This window comes from Haemorhous mexicanus, chromosome 6 (assembly GCF_027477595.1).
Source record: "Haemorhous mexicanus isolate bHaeMex1 chromosome 6, bHaeMex1.pri, whole genome shotgun sequence".
Classification (NCBI taxonomy): Eukaryota; Metazoa; Chordata; class Aves; order Passeriformes; family Fringillidae; genus Haemorhous; species Haemorhous mexicanus.
Window position 1 is genome coordinate 19864271 of NC_082346.1, and position 25130 is coordinate 19889400.

The 25130-nt window shown below is 41.1% G+C and overlaps 1 protein-coding gene across 5 annotated transcripts in view; it reads right to left on the minus strand.

Annotated features, from left to right (window-relative positions):
• The window catches only part of TSPAN4 (tetraspanin 4), a 419532-nt gene that overhangs the window by 33946 nt on the left and 360456 nt on the right, over positions 1 to 25130 (minus strand). For all 5 annotated transcript variants that reach the window (XM_059849113.1, XM_059849115.1, XM_059849114.1 and 2 more), the window contains one exon: positions 19879 to 19953. In XM_059849113.1, coding sequence (XP_059705096.1) covers positions 19879 to 19953 — 75 coding nt within the window. The remainder of the gene's footprint in view (positions 1 to 19878; positions 19954 to 25130) is intronic.

A 25130-nucleotide genomic window follows, 5' to 3' on the forward strand; every position in this document is an offset into this window, starting at 1 on the left:
AAGAATGAAAATCTGTCTGAGAGCAGTTCTGCTGTTTATTCATCATTGATCATTTTCCTTTAACACATTTTCTTCCTTCTGTCAGGGGAGTGCAAAACAGCCTGCTTGGTTCAGGATGACAAACAGCAGAATCTAAATATTAAATAGTAAAGAGTCAGAGAATGCTTTTTGAAAAACCTGTAAGTAACAAAAAACCCCACAAAATCCCCAATTTAACCCAGCAGCATGAAAAAAAATTGCAGGCTGGAATTAGTCTGCACAAGTCACTAAATCCAAAGGAGCAACCTTTTACTTCTACCAGTGCTACCAGCTTTTGTGCTACTTTGAGAAGTCCCATAATAATGGCATAGGAGTTTGTAAAATACTCCAGATCCTGAATCCAGCAATTGTAGTTGAGAATTTTGGCTTTTACTAAAAAAAGATTTACTATATGATGTTGAGGGCTTGTGGTTTATGCTAAAAGTTTTAAAATATTCAAAAGCAAAAGGCAAGTCCCCTCCCCCCAGCCCAGTGAGAAGAAAGAGTTGTATTTGTCATTCTGCCTCGCTGCCATTGTTATCTCACATGATTTCATCCAGTGAAGGCTGGCAGCTTCCCAGCTCTGGTGAGACTGGCACAGCTCCATGGGCTGATGACAGGACTAGTTAACAGATGCTGCTGCTATGTAGACTATTTATACCCGTTCAGAATCTCACAACATAACAAGTACTGGCCATAGAGTGCCATCACCTGAGCATCAAAATGCATTTAAAAATTACTAAAGACCATTTCCTTCTTATTATATGCCTGGGTTTTTTTGCATGTTGTTGTTTGGTTTTTTTTCCCAATCAGATTCTATTTAATTATCTTTTTTTTTTTTTTCCCCCACAAAGCATGACCACTTTACAAGAGGCAGTGACCAAATCCCCTCAGCTGTGTACCTGTGACAAGCAGGAGCTCTCAAGTGGTCACACAAGAACTGCTGCACTGTGCAACAATCTGACAACAGATGGGGAAGTCTTTGCTATGCCAACTTTCACCTTTCTTGGGCTTGACTGCTGGAAAATGCAATAGTCAAAAAATTGTAAGAATTTCTTTATCTATGATAGCTTTTCAAAACCAGAAAAGAATGATATAGGATCAGGTGCTTTTCCATATTCCTACACTTCTTGACACAGTGCTGCTGAAATTTTTGCCATCTGTGAAGACAAATGGAGAAAAAAACCAAACAACAAAACCCCAAAAACCACCACCACCAAAACAACAAGAAGAAAATCACAACAATAAAAAAATGGCTCTGATTACCTTTCTAACCAACACAAAAACAATGCTGACTGTAATTTCAGAAGACTCTAATTCAATCTAGTGTTGCTTTGGCATATAAAAACCTGACATACCCTTCTGAGTGCTGGTCAGGTTGGCGGTCGGCATCCTTATCTCTGAATTCTGGAAAATTTGGAAGTCATCAAGAGAACTAACAATGGTGAAACCCATCAGTACCACTTGGAAGTGCTGCAGTATATTAACAGTGAAAAGGAAAACCACAGCTCTCAAACCCCATTGTGTCAAAAGGTCGAGTGGCATCAACTCTGACAGGAGGAAAGAGTCAGGAATCACCAAGACAGAATGTGGGATGTAAATGTCACTGCAGTCAGAGTGTCCCTGGAGGATAAAAACCTTTGGGAAACTGGCTGTGTGACACCACAGGCAAACGTGCCAGTCAGACATTTCCACTGAAAGAGAAATGTGCCAGTGCTCTCTGCTGCCAGCACAGCCAAGGCTCATCAGCAGCACTGAGAGATTCACACAACTAAAACACAGAGGGCTCCAACAGCTCTACAGAAAGGCTTGGGACAGGGACAGGATTCCAGTTGTTCTGAAGCTGCAAAGCCACATCCCCGTGTACAGACTTCATTGAGCAGTAATAATTTCTTTGCTAACCTCACAACAGTGGTAGCTCTGGCCTTAGAGCCAAATGCACACAGAAGTCTGTGAAAGAAACATTCAGTCAAGAATCACAAGTGCTGTAACCTGGAGGCTGAGCAATGAAGAACCGTATCCATCTTGCCAAAGGGAATGTCTCATCACGTAGACAAACAATTTGTTGATAGATAAATGTGCCACAGACAATCTAATCTTGGAAATAGAGCTGAAACCATGCAAATCAGATGTAACAGATATTCAGCTTTTGCATAAAGCAGCTTTGCAGATGAAAAATGACACCCAGCATACATGGAGTAAATGAGAGGACTGAAACAAGCTTCAATTACAAACCTCATTGTGCTCACCATCCCTTCTACAATATAAACAGGACAACAGAAATGCTCAGATTAATCAACCAGGGGTGAATTTCTTCCCACAAGACAATTTGTGCAGACACATGGGGAAGAAAAATAAATAAAATCATTTAACAAATTAGAAAAAAGTAGTGCAAAACTGAGAAAGCTGTCTGTTCTCTGGAGTACTGTTCCACAACAAATATGTGAGGGCACAAAACCACACACAATTTCTGAAACACTCAATGTAGTTGTTAATACTAGAAAAGATGAACCCAAATTTTGATTAAAAAAGGGTTCATCTGCAGGGTCAATTAAAACAAAATGAACAGATAGGAGAAGAAGTCTATAAGCAAGATTATTAAAGCAGTAGAAGCAACTCTGCTCACCCATCCCTTTTGGGAAAGGCTTTAACGACTCTTATCTCCTTGGATTTAAGGGAAAAGCAAGGACAGAATCAATAGGATAGCTCTGGCTCTTCTGGCTATTTTAGATAAATTTATAACTATTTGCAAATTGCATTAAACATCCGGAATTTAGGACAGGAAACTTTTAATTTTCTTTCACAAATCTAATTAACTAAATGAATGTGCTCCAAGCAATAGCAAATCCTCCACGTGCATTTTTGATTCTCATGAAACTGCAAACAGCACCAGGCATCATCTCCTACACAGGCAAAGTGGGGGGCAAAAGGGACACTTTAAGTCTGCAAAGAAGACTTGGGGTTATGAAAATATCACCTCATTTAAAAATGCAATAGCTGAGAGCTTCAGGGTATCATTTTTGTCCACAGCAGACAAGCAGTCTGAGCAGTTTGGTAATGAGGACACAAGATTGGGAAGTGGGATTAGATTCAAACCAATGGAAAAAAAAAAAACAACCCAAAAAAACAAACCCAAACAGACAAGAAGCAGACTGGCACTCAGAAAAACTAGTTGCAGCAGAGATTAATTTTTTTCTGCAGGAGCATGTCACCTACCCCACTACACACCAGTAAGAGAAAGCTCTGGCAGCAAGAGACAAATTACTATTTGCTATTACTTTCATAATAATGCCTACAGAGCCACCTCTGTTTTGCCCTGATACATAATTTATAGAGGGGAGAAAAATGCCACCCTTGAAATTACGTTGGCCCTGCAGTTTTTAACTGTCAGAGATGATTTCTTTGAGATCTAATTCGTGATTTGCAGGCTTCATTAGGTTTTCCCAAGTAATTTTAAACTTAAATCACCATTGGCAAATCCATCATTTATTGATAGAAACATTAAGACTCTAATGCAGTGTGACTTGTGATGAAACAAGATAGGAAGGGTTTAGGATGGAAAGAAGTGCTCCTTTTTGCCACAAAAATACTGCTTCATCAAGAGAAAAACAATCAGAGAGGAAAAAAATTGGTTTTTCTCTCTCCTGTCACTTTGAATGATGCATGAAGAGTTTTTTAAGTTGGTAAAATTATCTTCTAAAACTTGGGTAAGGCAATACAGCTCATCTCAAGAAGAAGTGTAAGCTTTCTGTTTTCTTCTTGCTTACAGAGGTATTGTAAGGATGGGGTGCAGTAGAACTCCATCCTTTGAAAGGCAAGGGAATAAACAAAGGCTTGCCAAAGCAAGTGAACACAACAGAGAAGCCCAGATATTTAATCCCTCACCAAACTGAATCCCATGATTCTGGCTGAGGACATGTTGAGACAGGAGAAAGATGATGATTCTATTTTGATTCATATTGAAGGATTTAGTGTTTAGTTATTCTAAACCTCACCAAGTAGAAAGCTTCCAAACAAACAGCATCCAAGCACACTTTCCAGGGGCCTGTATCTATCTGATCCTACCACAAAGAATCTCCTTCATGCTTTGTAGCCCCCTCCCTTCCATGCAACTTTCCACACAGACAGGGATTTATTGCTTTTTGTATTCCAGACAGCAGTTCTGTTTACTGCACTTTATTTACCATACCATTTCCCCCTTGTCCAGCAGTTACTGTTTCTGGGCACCCACTTTGACCAGATGTGATAAATAAAGCATTTCACACACAAGTGGCATCAGCGCAGCTCCCAAAGAAAACACAACTCCAAATGAGGTGCAAAGCACTGATGTCATGGAAAGGTGGGTGATGCACAAGCAGAAGTCCCTGCATCTTCTTACCTGTGGCAGAGTGAGGCTGTGCCACAAGAGTTAACACTTCCAGCCCACAGAAAAAATAAGAAAAAAGGATGAAACAGAGCTAGAACCCCCTGGAGTGCAACAGAATGCAACAACATGACAAATGAGGAATATTTGATACAATTTAAAAATAGAGGATAACAGGGTTCCTCTGTCTGGGAGTTGCTCTCTGACTTCAGTGAGGTTGTTTCACTCATGATCAAGAAATGACTGGCTGGCTGCTAAGCCAGATTTTACCTATTTTAGACTACCCTCATCACTTTGAGCTGCGTGGGTATTTCTGTGACTTTCTCATTTATTTTTCATATATAAATAATGAATAAGAATATATGAGAATAAGAATATTAAATAAGCTGACTGTAATGCATTTTAAATAAACCTACTTCTTCTTTTTTTAGCTCTAAATTAAATGCAAAGTAAGCACCTCTCAAATACTTGTGGCTAAATTTACCACTGGGAGCTTAATGGGTGTGCTGATGAAACATTTACATGCACCTGTTTTGGCCATAAAGAGAGAAAATTTGCACATTCAATATATTCAGCTTTACATCCAGCCTCTCCTCTGCCATGACTGCCTGCTTAATATGGTCAAATGAAAGATTAAGAGGGGAAAACTGGAAAGCTTCAAAGTCTGAACTTTAAAAAAAAAACCAAACATTTTCAGACACTGTTTAGGCCACCACATATGAGCTGAGATTTATAAAGTCTTGCCATTCACATTTCTATTCTGTGTCAATAAATGCTATTATAAAGTTTTCAGACTAGTAATAAAAAAGCTATTAATGTGTTTCCTCCACGCTAATCAATTCAATATGGGGATTGTGATGTTAACACTACTTTACATTACTGCCTTCATCATTTCTCATTCTTCCAATATATAAAATAAACAAAAGGGTTTTGGCTTCCTTATAGATTCATTTTTATCTCAAAGTGAAAGCTGTGTGAGATTTGTGGCTTCAGACTCATAGGTGGTGATAAGCTTCTCCTTCCTTCCTCTTCTCAAACTAAATATATAAAGAGAGTTTAACAAAATTAATTGCAGCATTCACTGTTCATGAATTTCTATGCTTGTGTAATTCATTTCCTTGCAGATAGTGAAGCAAAAGGGGATTCTCTTGCTGCCAAGGTTACAGGATTGATGAGTCAAGCCTGCTCAGAACAAATGGAGAATAAGTAAGGAATCCTGCTCATCACTCCTTTCACGAGGGGCGAGGTTTTAATCGCCTTAAATAACTTGGGGCCAGGGGATTGCATTCCTTAGGACAGAGGGACAGAACAAATGCAGCCAGGAAAATCCTGAACAGCCATTTCTGCCACAATTTGTGTAATGTCTAGTAAGAAACATTACTCCCTGCTAGGGGACCAATCATATTCATATTCATCTCTAGCAAAGTGCAAAGCCCCTCATTCAATCCCTTCAGCTGCTACTCCAATCTTCCAGGCACGATGCAGGAAAGGCAGAACAGTCTGTGCTCCCTGAGAAAAGGCAGCAGCACAAAACCTTTTCTCCCCACCTAGTCCCAGTGCCCAGAGCTGCTGACTGGAGAGGTCAGAAGAGGGGACTCATTCCTCCCCAGGACCATTAATGAAGCCTGGCTGGGTGAGGTGAAGCCACAGAGCACTGCAGGGTCAATCTGGTGCAGAGCAACCAACTCACTTTCAGGTGCTGATTACACTTATGAGAAATGGCTTTATTTGCAGGAAAAGACCTATACAGCCACCCTTCCAAAATCCTAAATCCTTTCCTGCACATTCTGAGACAATCCAGGTCTGAGGAGGGACACTGGCACATCCAGAAAGCAATGAGCACTTCCTGGGTTTTCCTGGATTTTTAAGTTAGAGAGCAGAAGGACAATTTAATTTCCTACTTCATAAAATGAAATCCATCTTCCATTCCCCACTCACTTTTATAAAAATCTGCTGAGATAAAAGCCTTGGTTAATTTATTCTTTCATTTCAACTAGGAATGGATGACCAGTTAAGCCAGCAGTTCCTGATAAAACCAAGGAAGTGATCCAAACCTAATGTTATGCCTAATAACATGAAGGCATTTTTACCCTCTATGTACAACCCTATTCCAAGGGGAATATGAGAGGCTCAGCACTGTGGTCACAGGACACAAAAAAGAGAATGTTAAGATTCATTTTTACCCAGGGAATTCTTCCCTTGTGAAGCAAGCTGCTGCAGAGGGCAGTGCCCTGAAGCATGTGCCAGCACTGTGCAGCTGTTCAGGGTCACTCCACCTCAGAGATGACTTGCAGACATGAGAGGGATTCTGGGCACTCCACATCCCAGCACTTTCAGGAACTCTCAAAATTCAAGCCTCTCTGAATTACCTCCAAGCAAGTCAACAAGGGAGAGACACCCAAATCACTCTCAGCTTAAAACCACATTTTTATTATGTAGGATGCACTTAAGCATCTATCAAATATAATTTTCCTTTAGCATCAATTTTCCTCTTTATTAGACTTGACCACAACTTCAAAGAGCACCTAGAAACTGCTTAAAAACAACCTCTGTAACAAGTGTCAAATGTTTTCTTGACTCCACTTAAATCTGTTCAATCAGAACAAAAGTTACCAGCGTGCAACCTAAAATTCCCACTAGGAAATTGTTTCAAGGACTGAAGGTGAAGCAGTGGGCAAGCCAGAACTGACATGGGAACCTCTCAGTGTCCTCTTCTCTTGGAAGGTTAGAGACATTGCAAGCTTTCAGAGATCAGAACTTGATCCTCTTAATTCACACCATTTAAATTGTGGATTCATGGTGCTAAGCTGAACAAGGCAAACAGTCTTTGAGGAGAAAGAGAATAGTTCTGTGATGGAAGAAACAACATGCTTCAAGTACTGCATCTCATCAGCTCTGTTTCTCAGTCCCTAAATGTGCCACTTTTCAAAAGAAAATCTATATGGAACAGGACACTCGACACTTCTCCGATAAATTAATCTCCCCTAGAAGACTTTATATGGCAAAATGCTTATAAAGAGTAATACTGGAATCCTTGAACTTAATGTGCTATTAAAAAAATATTTAAATGAGATGTATCAACTCTAAACATAAAAGCTGTGGAATGGATGAGGACTTACCAAGTGACCCTTACAGACTATAGCACTGCATGGCATCCTGCTGAGGCCAGAAAAAAGCTCCACACACAGCCTGTGATTTAAAATATGCCACTAATCTGCACTGAAACTGCTTCATAAACACATGTGAAAAAGGCTCATATGTCCACCTCCAAACCTGGCTGGTGGCATCTACCTGATACACAGAACATAACAGGGACCACACCTAGGCAAATTCACACCAGGACAAACCACAAGTCACTTGAGAGTGTCACTCCAGCCTCTCAGGGAAGAATAAAGCTGCCCCAGGCATACAACAAACAGGTTTCCTCCAAATGGCCAGCTACTCCAGCAGAACATTGCTCAAAACATGCCTGGAATGGCAGAGGAATGCCTTTGGATCAGAAAAGTCTCTCATACCTATTTCTAGATCAAGCAGGAAGTAGAGCTGTGCATCTCAGAGCCTGATCCAATCTCCTGGAAGAGCTACACAGTAATGTTGGCAGCTCTGAGGTGCCTAAGGAGTGTGCTAGGAGCTGCCCTGGATCAGGAGCAAGGAACCTCAGGAATCCAGAATCCAACTCCTATGGAATTGGCATGGTCCCACTAATTATGGGAAAGCAAAATCCCAAATTCTCCATTTTACCATACATAGCACTAGCTGATACTTAAAGATGAATACAAAAATCTAAACATAACCAATCACAAAATCTAATAAACAAGCATGTGGAAAAAGGCTATATTAAATCCTCAAAAATTCCAGCTTGATGTGGAATGAAGTCTCTCCCTGCTGCCCCCTTAGCAGTTTGATATCAAGCATATTCTAGGAATTCAAAGTATTTTTAAAAAAGTAATTCCAAGTAATTGACAGTCAAAGCCTAATTGGAAAAGCAGTCATTTCAGAATCACTGAGGAAGAGCTTGAAGTCGCATGTTCAATTTAAACTCAAATGTTCTCCTTTTGTTTAATCACTTCAAACTTATGGCATGCACCAGTGGGAGCATTTTGTTATTGGAAAGCTTTTGCCATTATATGCCTTCAACAAATTACCATAAAACCAAAAAAATGAAGTCAAATGGTTGGTAGATATGCAGATTTCAGATACACTCAATTTCCATAATTTCTGTGAAAAGTGATAACTAGTTGCAGCAGATGCCCAAAATTAATACCCAGAATGAGACAAAAAGGCTGAAATGGCAGTGTTAACAGATAAATATTTCATCTGTTCCAGAATATGTTGTGCCCTGGCAGGCACCACACTTGGGATGCTGTTTTGCCTGCACAATGATGGAAAGTTCTGAACAAGAAATGCCAATGTCATACACAACAAGAGAGGACTCTGTCCCACGAGAGGCTGGAGAGTTCTTGAACACTGGAAGAGAGCAAATACCTCTCCTATCTTCAACATGGGCAATTAAGAAGATCAAGGAGCTTGGAATTCTGACCTCCATCCCTGGGAAGGGGATAAAGCAACCAATCCTGGAAACCCTCTCCAAACTCCTGAAGGACAGGAAGATGACTGGGAGCAGTCAGAATGGGCTGACAAAGGGGAAATCACGCTTCACTAACGTGACAGTTTTCCAAAATATGGCAACCAGCTCTGTGGGTAAGGGGGGAGCAGTGGATGTTGTTTCCCTTGCCTTCATACAGCTTTTGGCACCTGTAGCTCTGCAGAGAAAGATCTTGGGGAATTTGTGGACATTAAGTTGACCATGAGCCAGAAATGCACTTTGTAGCAAACAAGGCCACTGTGAGAGTTCTCCAACACTGCAGCAGGTTGCCCAGAGAGACTGTGGAGCCTCCATCTGTTGAGATAGTCAAAACCCAACTGGACACAGCCCTGAACAGCCTGCTCTCACTGTTCCTGCTTGAAGAGGGGCTTGCACTACCACATCTCCAGAAGTCCCTCCTAAAATAAAGAATTCTGCAATTCCATACCCTCACATGGATGCTGCACAATCATTGAGAGCATGCATGGAGAAGCAAAGTTGCCACCAGCAGAGATTCGGAAATTAACATCCAGAGAAATATATATTTCATTAATTCAATTTCTTTTGGAAATGTGTCATCTTTCTGTAGCCAAAATCCAATCAATTTCTTATCAGACAACAGCATCCCACATATTCTTCATCACAAGATTAAGACATTATGTTTGAGAACAAAACTCCCTGATCATTGCAGCTTCCAGGCAGTGGGATCTCCTACAGCACTGGAATACATCATTCCACACACTCAAGTGAGCATTATTTGGATCAATAACTTGGGAAGTGGGAAAGAGATTTAAAAATACTAAAATTGAGGATAATAGCTTCATGAAAGAAAACAGGCAGCTCGCACTGACTTAGGGCAGGATTTTACCATATACGAAGTGGTGACTTGTGCATTCATCCTGTGCTGACATGTGATACTGCACTGTGCACATACACTCCTAAAAGGCTTTAAATGGATATGGCAAAAGTGTGATATCCAGCAGCAGTTCCAGTGTCCTAGTCTTACTCATCTAATCACCTCTCACTTCAGCTCTCACATGCAAACTGACACCTCCATGAACAGAACTGAAAGAGAGAACACTTAGGGCAGGCAGTGGGAGAAGCAATCCCCACAGCTCTCAGTGGTAACAGTCAGTATGAAAGAGCTGTCCCTGCCATCTGTACATAAATCAGTGTCAAAGCCAGCACCAGCCAGGCTTCCAGCAGAACACCCAGCCCCAGGAAGCCACACCTGGCTGCTGAATGGTCACCTGCAGTGGTGGCAGCAGCAAGAGCACTCTGCTGACATTTACTTAAATATCGGTCCCACTTCAAGGTATGCAGTACATTCTCTCCATTTTCTTCACAGTCCTCAAAAGAAAAGATTTTTTCTTTTTTTTTCCCTCCCAAGCTGACTGAAAAAACCATTTCTTCTCTTTGTTTGCACAGATCCAGCTGCTTTTGTGCTGACTACAATGCATTTCCTATTCACAGAGAAAAAGGTGGACCTGAAAGAAATCTACAGGACATTTCCTTGGGCATGCTAGTTGCAAAAAAGAGTGATGTTGATTCTATTCACAGCTCTTAAATATCCCTGCAACCATTCTGATTAATGCAAATCTTGTTGCAACTCCTTTGGTCCTGAATTTTTAAAAGAAAAACTAGATGTCTTGTGTGATAAATCTGACAAACATCTGGTTCTTAATCAAAATCTTACATGCTTTGTGACTTTCTGCTTTCATTATATCTCTGGATAAAGACTTTCAGTAGTTCCTCAAATATCTTCAATGATCTTTTGTATCTTTTCCATTTTGCTTCATTTACATAATTTACCAATTTAACATGCAGTGCAGTTTGCACTTCAATATGCCCTTCAAGGTGACCTCTGAAAAGGTCTCCTAAATGCTGAGGTTAGGACTTTGTCAACAGAGGCAACATCAGCACTGCTGAAGGAGATGACCAGATGACCTGTATTGTTCTGCTTTCCTGTGGTTCAGAGGCAAGGTGCAGATGGCAAAAACGTCTGGGAGAACAACATCACCCTTGGATTATGGCAGTTAAGTGCAAAATGGAGAAAGCAAGGATGTAAAAACATATACTGTTGTACAATAATTCCATAAGCTACCACAGAAATCAACTCATTAGGAAATTGTATCAAAGACAATTAGTAACAGGAGCAGGGGAATATTTGGGTTTTGACAAGAACAGCCTCTTTGAAAGTTCTCTTTTATCAGGGACACCTTTCCTGCAATTTAAAGGCATAGAAGGGGGTACACAAAATGACTGCAGTACAGTAAAGTGAATTAAGATTGTGCCATGGTTAAAACAGTTTTTGCACAAGCCTCCCTCATTGCCAATGCCAGGACACTGCAGCAGAATTGTTTTATAGTACCATCATCCAAATTATCAGAGGCACTGTACATGTCAAGTAAGAAATGTGTGCACTCAGAAAATGTAAAATAAAGCTCTTACTCTGTTCCCTGTCAAGACATATCCCTTTACAAAACATCTACTCTATCTTCCAGCTCAGTCACTTCCTACCATCAAGTCAATGGGGGATTTTGTTGCACATAGATTCAGGGAGCCCAAGATTCCAAATGATTAAAGATTATTAGTTCATATTAAACATGATTTCAGCAAACAGGCATCAATGACTATTGACTGGCAATCACTATTGATTATGCTGGTTTTGTAAGCCTGGGGAATAGATTTCAGAAGTTACAATGGCTGGTGCCCAGAAAGTTGCTAAACCTCCTTCCTTATGCCTGAACTTCACAGCAAGAATTCAACCCACAAAATTACCAGTGGAAAAAACTACACCACCTTGGAGTGCAGCAATATTTCCAATGGGAAGCCTTGGACTTATCAGGGAGTTTGGGTAAAACAAAGTCCCTGAGCATGATTCATGGCCTGAAGTCAACACACGCCAGCCTGAAGAGAACCCAGAACAGGTAATGGTTTGGAGCTGCTGATCAACAGGTCCCTGTCTCAACTAGGTCACTGCCTACCACTGCTGGGTTAAATCAAAGGAAGGAGTTGAAGAAACCTCAGCTGCAAATTGTGCCTAATAAAGTGGTCAACCTAGCTCATCACTCTTCAACTGCAGCTGACAAACTCAAGACAAGGACTATATGATATTGGCCTGCTTACAGTCTGATAACACAAAAAGTCATCTTCCCCTCTCTTTTTCTAATATGTAAAAAATGTTAAGCATTTAGTTTACTGTCATTTTCTAATGTTGCCTGATATACATTGTGACACATCAAAAATGTTCATAGAAGGAATAAAAAATGTGCTGTCTGTTTCAATATACTACCTCAGTCATCCCTCAGCATTTGATGTTGCCTGTATTTAAATGCCTAAAGCTGCCTTAATTATTTATTTTATCACCTTTCTAAACCATTCATTTCTCCCTTCTGCTATTCTTCCCTTTGTCAAATAAAATTGTTTAAAACCAGTGCCAGAAGAGAAGCAGGCTGGGGTCAGTCACCAGCTACAGCTGATGTTGATGAGGTGTGTGTAATCCAGTGCTGCTCCCTCCACCTCTGTTAATACTCAACACAGGTGTGCACTCAGTTCCAGATCCTCCCAGATGCTGAAATGGCTTCTTATGTGACCACAAGTTGGTCAAAACTGAGTAAAAACCTGTCTTGTGGAACAGTAAGGTCCCATTCAATTAATTCAGACATGAGAGCACTACACATTTCCCAGGATACATTACACACTCAGGATTTGGCTTTTAACATCTCTTCTCCCAGTCAGCAAAAGCAGAACTGAACTACTCACCTCTTGTAATGCCCTTTAAGGGATTGATGGAAAGCACACAGATGTGCAAACTATTGAAAAACCACCACTACTGTATGCCAGAGTCTTCCTTGGGAGAAGCTGGTTGAAGACCTGCACCACTTATATTTTGTCTGCTATGAAACCTGAAACTTGAGGTGTGGGAAACAGATGATTGTAAAAGTGCTCCACAACAAAGACATAATTTGACATCCTCCTGAGATCATGAGTCAACCTGCAATTAAAGATTGCAAACTAGCAAGAAGGAAGGCCAATCCCATCTCTTCCTGCTGTAGATTGATATATTACCAAATACTTATCAGGAAGCCCTCAGATGGATTTAGGGATGTAGGGAAATAAACAATAGATCTGCTTGGCTTTAAGTCAGGCACAGTGGCAGCAACAGCTGTGTCTGATTCATCCATACTGATAGGGGAATTAATATCCCAGTAGCCAGGGTGGAGGTCAGACTGTACTTCTCCTGAGAAAAAAGCACTATTCCTGTGCAGTGGGACACTGTGGAAAATACTGAACTTACTGAAGTATGAGCAAAAATCCATGCTGCCAAGGATGAGGCACCCACCTTCATCTTCATTTCTGAACTCAGCCAAAGTAGGAAGACAGGAGGCATAAAGAGCTGGCAGGCTGCTGCATTATCTGATCTTTACAAAGGGTATTTGTGTTAGGCATGGAGCTTAATTTAGGAGAGTTTGATTTTCCTTTCCCTGCACCTATTCCCCTGCTAACATTTTATTCAAGAAATCAATTAGGCCTTGATCAACCATTGATCGAGAGCTCCCAACGGGGAGCCCTAATGCATTTTATCTGCAGCCATTGTTCCTAAATACACCTACTTCTGAGCATGCACTTCATTCTTTTCATCAATACTGTGCTATCCTTCAACAAGCCTGTTAATAACATTTTGGAAGTGCACTTTCAGTGAAGTCCTACTTAGACAAATGAATTAGTGAAACTGCCGGGATTTCCTTTGGTGTGTTTGTTTTTTTCAGTCACACAGGCAAATAGATTCCCTGCCCCTCATCTCCTCCTGCCTAAAAAAGGTTAAAGTGATGTGGTGGAGTTCAAGATACTAAATGGAAAACTGTTCAGAACAAATGGAAAAAGCTAACCAATTGTGCTTTAAAGCAAGCATTCATTATTTTTCACTAAACTCCTTATGGAATGAAAGATGTGACGCCTCTTTACACACTCCAGAATTCTTCGCTGTCATTAGCTTTTCCTAGCAATATTTCTTTTAAAGACCCATAAGGTGCAAATCAACTTTAACAAGAGTTGAGCATATGATTAAATCAGTCACATGGGTTCAAGCATGCACTTAGGTTATGTGCTGAACAGGGAGAGATTTAAACCTATGCCTGACTGCTTTGCTGAAAAGAAGCCAAAGTAAATTGGCTATAATTAAATTCTTTTGATGAAATTTCTGCAACTCCCCATTGTGGGACACCAGTACTGAAATGCTAATAAACTAGTTAAAATTAAGCTTATTACCAAGTAAAATAAACCACAGAGACACTTCAGTCTTTTCTTACTTTATACCACCATTTATATAACATTATTTTGCATTAGAGAAATAAAATACTTGACCAGAGCTAAAACATCTGACTCAAAGAGCAGTAATTGCAGTGCATCACCATCCAGGAGGCAATCTATAGATTCCTGCACATCTGTCTGCACTGCTGCTGCTGTTAATCCTGAAAAACAGCTTTTAGCTATGTCAGCACTCATTGCACAGCCCAAATTCCAGAACACTGCCAGAGAGCAGCTATATGCCAGGAACTGCTTGATTGGTGGACTTGATAATTTTAAAGGTCTTTTACAAACAAACCAAATGGAACTTTAACTGGAAAATAAAGCAATAACACACAGACTGCTCAGAAACCACTGCATACATATGCCAGGACTTGCACAGCCTCACAGAAACACCAGAGAGAGTTCAAATTGCCCTTGTCCTTCGGAGAGCCTTCCCTGCATGCTGAAAAGTGCACACACCAGCCACACAGATTCTGTTCTGCAATTACCTCAGCCCTGCACAGCAGCAAGAACAGCCCTGTTCACTGTGGCAAAGGAGGATACAGACACCCAATAATTCTACCACCACTCAAGAGTTCCAGCAGTGAGAAGGGGATGGTGTAGGGAAAGTCAAATGCTGATGGAGAAACACTGCTAGAAAAGGGCCATCTGACTGAAGAGTGATGCAGTGACCATTCTGCCAGTTTCGCAGGATTTTCCGTGGCTTGTCGTTTTCCAACAACTTAAGACCCTCTCTAAACTGCATACAGTTTGGGTGATCTTGTCTCTCCACTTTAGGCTCTGTTTCCCCACTTTCAGCAATGTTAACATGCCCTGTGTGTGCATTTTGGACAGCCCTGTGGGCTGTGCTGACTGGGAACATGAGGCACCTCATTACCTGAGGAGACATTTCTGCTGCACTGTCAAAGGCAAACATGGAAAACTTTTAAGCTCTCTTGACAGAAGCCCAATGAGAACAAGTTTCTGCAGTAGACTTGAACGAAACTTTAGATATTAATAATTCCATCAGGTTTTTGAGAATCCCTCCCTCACACCAGTGAGCAGCTCAGCAGGATCTGATCATTTCTGTGAGCAACTGCACGAGTGCAGCAAGTGGAAGAGATTCTGCTTTTCCATTTTCTAAAGCCAAATGTTTAAGAGGTGGTGAAGGCTGAGCTGTATTTGAAATCATGTCCACTAAATTCCAACCTGCTGTCTTTGTATGGGACGAGGCAAAATATCAATCAGAAATTAAAACAATTTTCAATTTCTTTTCAGAAACAAAGCAAAAATGCATCAATCTACAGAATATATTTTTTATAAGATAGCAGCAAAAGCTATATTGGAGCAGCATGGAAAACAAGAACATTTTCACACATTTCATGACAAACAGAAGTAACCATTATTTTTCAATCCTCTGGGGGCTATTCTGTGGGCCATTTTCAACACAGCTAAGCAGGCATGGAATTTAGGCTGTAATTTTCACAGGGACCCAAGTGAGTTAATGGCCTAATCTTTACTGAAAATTCTCATCTTACCTTCAAGTTGCCAATAGCAGTTACTGCTCCCATAATCAAATATCATAGTCAGTGATTCTTCAGTGCTTTTGTTCTTTCCTGACTTATGTTACTTATGTTTCATGTTATGTTTGACAATAAGAAAAACAAAACAAAACAAAAACCCAACAAGCCTCCTCCTCTCCCCCACCAAACACAACACACACCAAAGCCAATCTCACATTATGGCAGTTTAGTTACATTCTTTCATTTGTGGGTATTACATAGCTCTGTCTGTAAATCATATAAAATGCAGACATCTACTGAAAAAAACCCACCTACTAAAGCTGCAAAAAAGTAAATATGGACTTTTCTTTTTCTATGATTCCAGGAGAACCATCACAGTAAAAATAAATACAGACACTAAAACCAGGAGGATTATACAAGTTAGAACTGGTACAAGACTGTGCATTTTATTAGCATAATTTACATTCTAGCAGGATCCAATATGGTGTTCAGAAATATGAGTATCCAACCTCTGACAGGATAGGGCTCTGCTGCTTTCTCCTTACCACAATAAAATTAAGGTTAACCCTTTCAGTACTCTGTGGATCTGTTATAAATACACAGAGAGCTTCATATAGAAATGCCAAACATATAAAAATGCCAAATGCTGCTCTCCATTGATGGAATCAAAATAAAACATACTAAAGAGAATATTCTGCCTGTAGCTGGGTAGCCATGCACAAAACCATCCACATGACTCCAGAAATGTCACTGGAGTTTAGACTGCCTCAAATGGGGGCATAAAAGTAGCCTGAAAAAATACTGCACTCAGAGTGATAACATCTGCCTTAGTTCTCACAATCAAACCAACTCCATTCAATACCCAATCTCTTGGGCTGGTACTTCTGACCTCAAAAAATTAAAAGCCACGCTTTAGGAACTTTTATATGAATGTGTGCAAATGCCAGCCGGGTTTCCAGGTGCCTCAGGGGCTCACACTGAGCTGAAGACAGCCTATGAACCAGCCCCTCTGCTGCTTTGGGAACAGCCAGGACAAAACAAAAGGGCTACAGGTTTTTCCTGACAACCATCCTATAGGAATGCATTCCATCACAGCCCATATTCACTTCTGCAGAGGTCACGAGAGTCATCTTTTGCAACACAACTAGCCAGGACAGTTGGAGGAATAGTGAACAAGGTGTGAGCTCAGGCCCTGCCAAGGAGACCTACAGTGCAGTTATACATGAGACAAGGCACTACCCTTTTCCTTCCTACACTGTGGGCTCCTGAGCTTTCTCCAAGTCCCCCTCTCTTCACAATATCACACTGGATAGCCAACTCAGGGAAAGAGTTTTCAACTCCAGGGCAGCTTTTATCTCATTAGATCAAGACAAACCTTTATCCATCAAGAAAAGAAAAGATGACATCCTAGGGCAGAAGATCAAGTTGGCTGCTTAAAAGCTCAGAGCAGACCAAGTCACTAGAATGAGAGGCAGAGGCAATTTTTGGGCTTCTCCCAAGCTGACAAATGAGAGCAGCTGAGAACAAGCCAGCTGAGGCTGGTGTGAGTCCTAGCTCACCTCCACAGCTGCACACCCTTCCACAGCAAGTGAATAAAAGCCCTGTGCCACCACAAAACTATCTGTGAATGGCTGTAAAGAACTTTTGCCATGATGCTTTTTAGTAACTAACAGAGTAGTAAAGCAACAGCCCCAGCAATGGATAGAGAGAGGCTGCTTCACTGCCTGGGAGCCCACACACTGTGTCCACACACACAGGGATGCACACCCTCCCTGTGGCTGGGAGTGATCATCTCCAGAGGGATCATCTGCAGAGTCCTTTTCTCCTGCACACAAAACTAACCTTACTTTCTTCTGATGGACAGGTGTCAGTGTACAATGTTCATTCACTGATTTCCAAGGATCTGCATTAACTGAATTACTGTGGTGGACTTGTCTGGGTTCACTATTTCCCATACATGTGGCAATATTGTTTTTCACATCAGGAAAGCCAGCACACAAACTCTAACCAGGCTGTATGAAAATATTAGTTTGAGGCTGCTGCTGGTTTATTTATTCTGTAGTAGGCAGGACTGCAAGTGTAACACAAACTATTGATTTTCTCAGTATAAGATTTAAAGTCATACAGGAACATTAAGAGCCTCAAATTTGATCATCTGCAATACCCAGACTACAGCAATTTGTTAACTCAGTAAAACTGCACTTGAACTGGAGCCCATATTTTAGATTCTGTTTTGATCTTACAGACAACTGCAGGGTACTACCTCCTGCAGTATGGGAGTCAGAGGAAAGTTAATTTCCTGATCTCTTTATTAACAATCAATAAAACCCACTGCAAACCAACGGGCTGAAGGAGGGAGGGAATCCTTCTGATACTTTTTCACTGTTTTAACCTCTGAAGAGTGAGGAGGAACATTCTCTGTGACACACCTGTCAACCTAGCAGCACTGACTGCTTTATGAATAAAAATACTTCATTGGTTTATTTTCTTTCCTCCATAGCCACACATTTACTGATCTATCAGCCTCAACACCAGCCAACAACAGGAGTTCTACCAGATAATGACTTGAAATATAAGAAATATTTATTTTATTAACCTAATCCAAAATATTTTCATTTATTTCTTCTGGGTTCAGGACAGGTCTTTATTTTAGGTCTGCCATTATTATAGAAACTACTCTAATTACTCTTTGTAAGATCCCCTAAGCAGAAGATCTCTTTCCTTTCCCATACTGAATCTAGGTTGTTTCCATAATCCCTTTTCATGACAGCTCTCTTCACACTCCTCATTATTTCTGTAACCAAAACTCAACATTATATTCACAGTGAGGCAAGTCTGTTATACAATGATATGATAATATTTTCTAACTGATTTTATTTCTAAACATAACCAAGGGTTGTGTTTGGGTTTTGAAGGCCCATTGCATATCAAGAAGATGCCTTTACTCCTGTATGATGTGTAGCTCTTTCTGCCAAGAGCTGACAAGTAATTCAGAATCCAATAATGCATACAAGAAATTTTAAATTGTCCCTTCCACTGTAATTACCTGGCAAGCTAATTCCATGTTCCAGCTACAGAATGCTATAGAACCTTGCTCTTTAAAGTCCTTCAGAAGTGCATCTAACAATCACTCACTGATACAACTATATATATAATCACTCATATCACTAATATACTGCTAATTATATTAATAATTAATGTATTAATGAACACAGTGTTGTTTTTGGTTTTGGTTTTTGGTTTTTTTTTTGCAACTGTCTTTCCATTCTTAAAGAAAGTGTTTACCACTCATGTACAGGATGAATGTTAATTCATGGCAAAATTTTGCCACCTTCCCTGTGATTATTTAGTTCCCTCAGTCTTCAATTTTAAGGGACTTTTGATTTTGATTAGATAAGCAGGTGGCACTTAATTATGCCCTTGTTTTGGATTTATTCAGGTAAGATTTTTTTAAAGAAAAGGATAAAGATAATTCAGGTAGGCAATATTGCCTGTACAACTGAAGGAACCATAGTCAAACATCAGGAAAATGTGAAAGCATAAACAAAAGCTGTGTTTATCGAACTTTCCTGCATTTACCTTGGCTTTCCACTAGGCTCTAAGTACACATGTGCTGCTAGGAGCAGTGTGGAAAGATAATGAATTGTTTGCCTTTGCCTGTGCTGAGGACACTTCCTTTTTAACAGTATCAACGTGGCTCTTAAACCATAAACATATTTTTAAAAATCAAACTCACTCTGATGGCTATCTCTTCCTACATGCTCCTAGTAAGGTTTGCTGGCTTCTTTGCTTTTTTTGTGGGGTGTTTTGGTTTTTGTTTGTGGGAATTTCTGTGTGGTTTTTGTTCCCTCTTCTTTTGTTAATGACAGATGCACTTGGCAGTATCTGTGACCTTGAGTTGTACACTTGAGCAAGCAAGACAGCCCAGTCCTGCCAGGCTGCTTATGCATTCTGAGAGAGCTCCTTCTGAGAGGAGTGTCTCAAGGAAGACAGAAGCATGATGTGCATACCAAGCCAAGTGCTTCATGATTTATTTATAGGGAAAAGGGGCATATAAATTTGCTGAAGGGGAAAGAAAAATGAAGAATTTGACTTACCTTGTCGGTGTAGACGAAGAACAGAATCACAACAGTGAGCTCCAACAGAAATATAATTAACAGCATGATAAAAAACTGTCAAGAGAAGAAAGGACAGCGGATAAAACAAAAGCAAAACCCATCAACATCTATTTCAGCTTTTTCTGGATGCACAGCAAGATCATGCAGAATGGGGAGTGGGAGTCATACAGGCAGCAGGATACAAAGCTGCTACAACTGAAAAAGCAGATAAAGGACTAGTGAGGAAACACCACAGTGTCTGGGCATAGGCATGGCTCATTTATAGCACTGGTTTCAGTAGAACCAGCAGAGCTTACAACCCCACCAAGAGCAAGCCAGTGCTCTCTTTGACAGCAAACCTGGAGGAGTCTTCCCATGCCAGGTTTTCTTTATTTTTTTCCCCACTGGATATTAGTGATGATATCCATGAAATCCACAGCTTAACTTCCCACGTCAAGAGAAGGTAGCCTGGGCCATAAAGTCACAGCTCCTTTCAAGGGTAGTTGTGGGATCAAGGAGGAAGTGAAAGGTGCTACCAAGTTAGCTTTATGAGCAGTTTCAGAGAGCTACACAAATCACCCATGAGTTTCAGGTGAAAGGGGCTGATTTGTACTGAAGGCATCAAAGCAAATTTGGGCCACCTCTCTTTCTTCTCATAAGCCATGGAACTGCCTAAAACCCAGAAGTCAAAAGCTCAAAGGACTGGATAGAAAACTTTTAGCTCAGGGATTTCAGGTAGGTTCTTTAAAGCCCTCAGCTCTTTTTTGACTGACTTCAGTGAGAGGAACTGCTGGCAACGCCAAACACTTCTGGGAAACTACACCCTCTGCTTCTGTTACCACACTGGATGGGTCTGCAGCAGCATCAATAGAGCACTTGCAGACTCCAGAGTGAGCGCTATCAGAGCATTAAATGAAACTGAGTTTTGCATAGATAGGTAAAGGAGAGAGTAATTTTGGAACTTTTTAGGCTGAGGCAAAGGTCTGGCTCCCTATAACACAAAATTCACACACTTAGCAACCTGTAAGGGTGGAATTCTAATACTGAGCAACACCGGCTTAATTGGAATCCCATCCCCACGAGAAAAACGCAATTACTGTCTCTTCAACCACAAGGCTGCAAACCTATAAAAGTTTAATAGCTACTAAGCCTTTATCAGAATTTCTGCACTGCCTGGTAAGCCAAAACCAAACCTTTGAACCCATGGATTTATGTGACTGAATGGAGGGCAAAAAGTCACAAAGGGGAAAATACTTTTCTTCCCTGGTACAATTACTGTGTCTACAGAAGTCATTGCATTTTGCCCCATGAATCTTAAATTATTTATTTTGAGATTTTCATCACCAGTATTTTCACACCTGCCTGACCCTAATACTGGATCCTATTACTGCCCAGTTTTGAATCACAGACCTCATTTATGCCCATGATCCAAGCTGATTTCCATACCATTACCACCAAACACTGACCTTCTGTATGGCTTTCCCAACCTGTCTTGGTGCAGCTTGCTTATTTTTTACAATTTAGCCTGCTGCCTAGCACTAACTGAAACAGGACAAAGCATATCCCTCTTTTCAAAGATGCACAGACACTTTGCTCTATCTATTTGGCTGTAGAGTACTTTTTTGCTCATCCATAAAAGCATCACTTATCCAAAATGTGCATGTGAACACTGTTTTCTCCCTGTGAAATTCCCTGGCATAGACAGGATTGCATGAGACAATTTCTAGAACAAAGGAGAAAGACTGTTACCCATTATATACAGTGATCAGCATTTCCTACCACAGGACCTCAGTTTCATCAGCTTATCATTTTGCCAAACCTTAATTGTCTGTGCTGATAGATTCTGCGCTTGTTTCTGTCGAAAGGATAAAAGCTTTTGGAAGAACGTCAAAAATAGCACTCAATTACTTCTAAGAATGAAGCAGGGCAAAGTATCCTAATCTTCCCAGGTTAAATTTCTGGTGCTTTAATTTGAAATCCTTTCATACTTCAGTGTTTGGAGCAGGGATCTGACACAGAGCAGCTCCATTTCAGGCACAGAAATTTCAGCCTTTTGTCTTACCCAGCTATGAATTGATGCTGTGGGGAAGTTATTTGCTTTCAAGAGTCTGAATTTCACACATCACAGAGATGAGAGGGCTCAGCAGCTTAAGCCTGCAAATCGTACACCCACATGCTCACACACGACCAGAGAAGCCACAAACCATCCCACAGATCTTTTCTGCTCCTGTGGTGCCTTTCTGCCATCTCCCCAAAGCCAATAACCTCCAGCCCCACTTCACAAGACATGGCCTGGAACAGGGGGTACGCACAGGAACTGGAATAAAACTTAGGGATCTGTTTTTCCTGTGCTCTCAAGAAAGTTTTTCCTCCTTACTCTGCATGCAGCATCATGCAGAGAGTACAGATGAAGCCAGGGAGTGACTGCAGGAGAAAGGCTACTCCAAGTAAGAACATTTTTAACAGCAGATGGAGAATGTATCCTAAGCCAAACCATTCTGGCTACTAGTTTTAGAAAAACTGGACCTACAAGCAGCAGAGAAGCAGCAGGAGACACTTGTGTACATGGATACCCAGGAGGAATGAGGCCTCTGCTGCTTGTAGGTCCAGAAAAACTGGACCTACAAGCAGCAGAGAAGCAGCAGGAGACACTTGTGTACATGGATACCCAGGAGGAATGAGGCCTTTGAGAGGATGGTGGCCTGGGGAGGACCCCATGCAGGAGCCATGGAAAAAAAAGAGCAAGAAATAAAGAGTGGCCATAAAAGAAAAGCATCCTGTGCTGATCCCCATGACTGAGTATAATGTGCAGGGAAGGAACTGGAGACTGGCAAGGGGGGAGGAAAGGTGTCTGGAGGGAAGTTTCTCAAGAGGAGGTGTTTTCTCAAGTAGGTCATTATTTCTTAATACTAGGATCAGTAATTAAAATTTCATCTTAATTGGTAACAAATGCAGTGAAATTTCACATCTCAAGAGTATTTCCCCCTACAACACCAATTCTGCTAAAAGTTATCAGTTTCAGACTGGAGCAGAGAGCTGCTCTTGCCAGCTGTGCCATTGTGTCCAATGAAGGAGGCTGGACCTTCTGGCAAGACCCTGACAGTGCTCCTGCCTTCCTCAGGTCATACTAGAGAAATAGGCATGACTCTGACATCAGAAAAAGATGCTAAAATTGTGGAGTTGAGCACTCAAAATTTAAGAAATATCAGAATAAAAATCATCTCAGTGATGGTTATGTATCATGTCTAAGTCTTTCCCTACACAGACTGAGAGGGTCCTCCAAGCTGGGAATTTGGTTTCATGCACTGCAAATCTTGAAGCCATACAGTGAACGGAAATTAATGTACATTGTTCAGAAAGTCAAAACCTAGCTAAGGATTATCCTTTATCTCCACAGAAAAATATTTTGGTTTTATATAAAATATCTAATTCTATCTTTTTTTTTTTTTTTTACATTTGGCAGCACTGACAGAGCCCACATGGCTATATCACAGACAACTAACAAGTATTAAGAACCCCCATGTGTGCAGACAGTAGAGACCTGTGCTGTATCTCATTACAAACGTTAATTAAGTGAGCTCAACCTCAACGCAGAGGCTTCACACTCATCACCTGGTAAAAGCTAACAGCACTTGCATGTCAGCTCATCTCTGATCCCCCTTCTAAAGAAGAGCTGTGCCTGAACCCAAACCTTGGAAAGCAGCAATCAAGGCTTCAGCCTGTGCTGGCTGCAAAGCACATCCTGCTCTTCACCAGACTACAGTGCAGGCAAGGACACAGGCACAGCCTGCTCCTCTAGACCACAGCACCTTCCAAAAACAGGTCATTTTCAGATCCATCCTCAGTATCATCCCAAAGGGAATGATGCCCAGTCTAGGGCCAGACCCAGCTTGGCATACACCATTCCAATTTAGAAGGGAGAAACATGAAATCACAGAAGGCTCACAGCACTAAACCCCCAGCACACCTGCTGGAAACTCACAGCTGCTTTTCAATGGAGTTCTCTCACTATGGTGATAAATACTGAGAAGAATAAAATTGAGTTTTCTTTGGTTCACTGGGGCTGTAGGCTATTGGTATAATAAAGATTTATGCATGGAGAAACAACAATCCCAAAGCAAAGCATTCATGTGAAACTCCATAAAAAAAGATTAATCTGACCTTGTACAGAGAAATGCTTTACCATACTACTTGTCAAACAGTGGGATGCAACCCAGCAGAGGTTCAGTGGAGAGGCCCCTACTGCTCAGCTCTTCATAAATTACACCTGAAATAACCCCACAGAAGCTTTGATGAGGAGGGAGGTAAGGTAACACCCTTCTGTCAACCACTGCTGATTTCCAACCCCTAAGAAAACTAAAGCCAGTTTCTCAGTAGCTGCCTTTATATTCTACAAAGCCTTTGACTTTCCCACAGATTGTCATTAAAGGTGTATGGAAAAGGAAGTATACAACTGCTACCAAACCTACATCATGGATATGCATCACCCTCCTGCTGTCAGAGAGAAAAGTCTGCTAGAGGAGAGGAGGTCCCAACTTTCAACTCCATTCCCATTGGATCTGTACCAGGCTTTTGACTTACTTCCAGTTTTGCTCATTCAGGCTGCTGATACCAGTTGGAGAATCAAGAACTGTACTCTGTGTACATCACCTGAAGCACGTTTCCATTGCTCATGCAGGCAGAGAACAAGTTAATTGTGTTTCCCTCCCAAACAAACAGGATTCCCTGGTTTCTCAGGTGCTACAGACACTTGTCTCTCTGCATGATGACTGACATCACACTCCAATACACAGCATTGGGTCATCTTCTTCCCCACTGCCTCTCCCTCCCAAATCTTCTCAACAGAGGGTTCATGTTGCTCAAACTGCCCATCTCTCCATGTCAGGAGTAGCTGACCTTCTCTCAGTCTCCCAAAGGCAAAAGTGCCCCAATACAACAAAAACCAAGGTGTGATTGTCTTGTTAGCCTCCTAACACTTTGCTGTGAGACTAAATGTGATACAACTCATGGCAACCTCCAGGCTGCTGTTTCCACTGCTTGCTGAAGTAATGCTTTTGTTTGATGGGGGGCTGTCTCTGAAGGGGACAGTAGGATCTCAGTGTGCCAGACCTGTTTCTCAACTTAGCTCATGACAGGAGACAGAAGCTTCTTGCAAAACATTATTCAAATCCTTTTCAACAAACATGAAAGCAGTAAGAAGACCCGAGAGCCAGCTGTTTCTTTTGAACAGTGATACATTCCAAAACAATTTT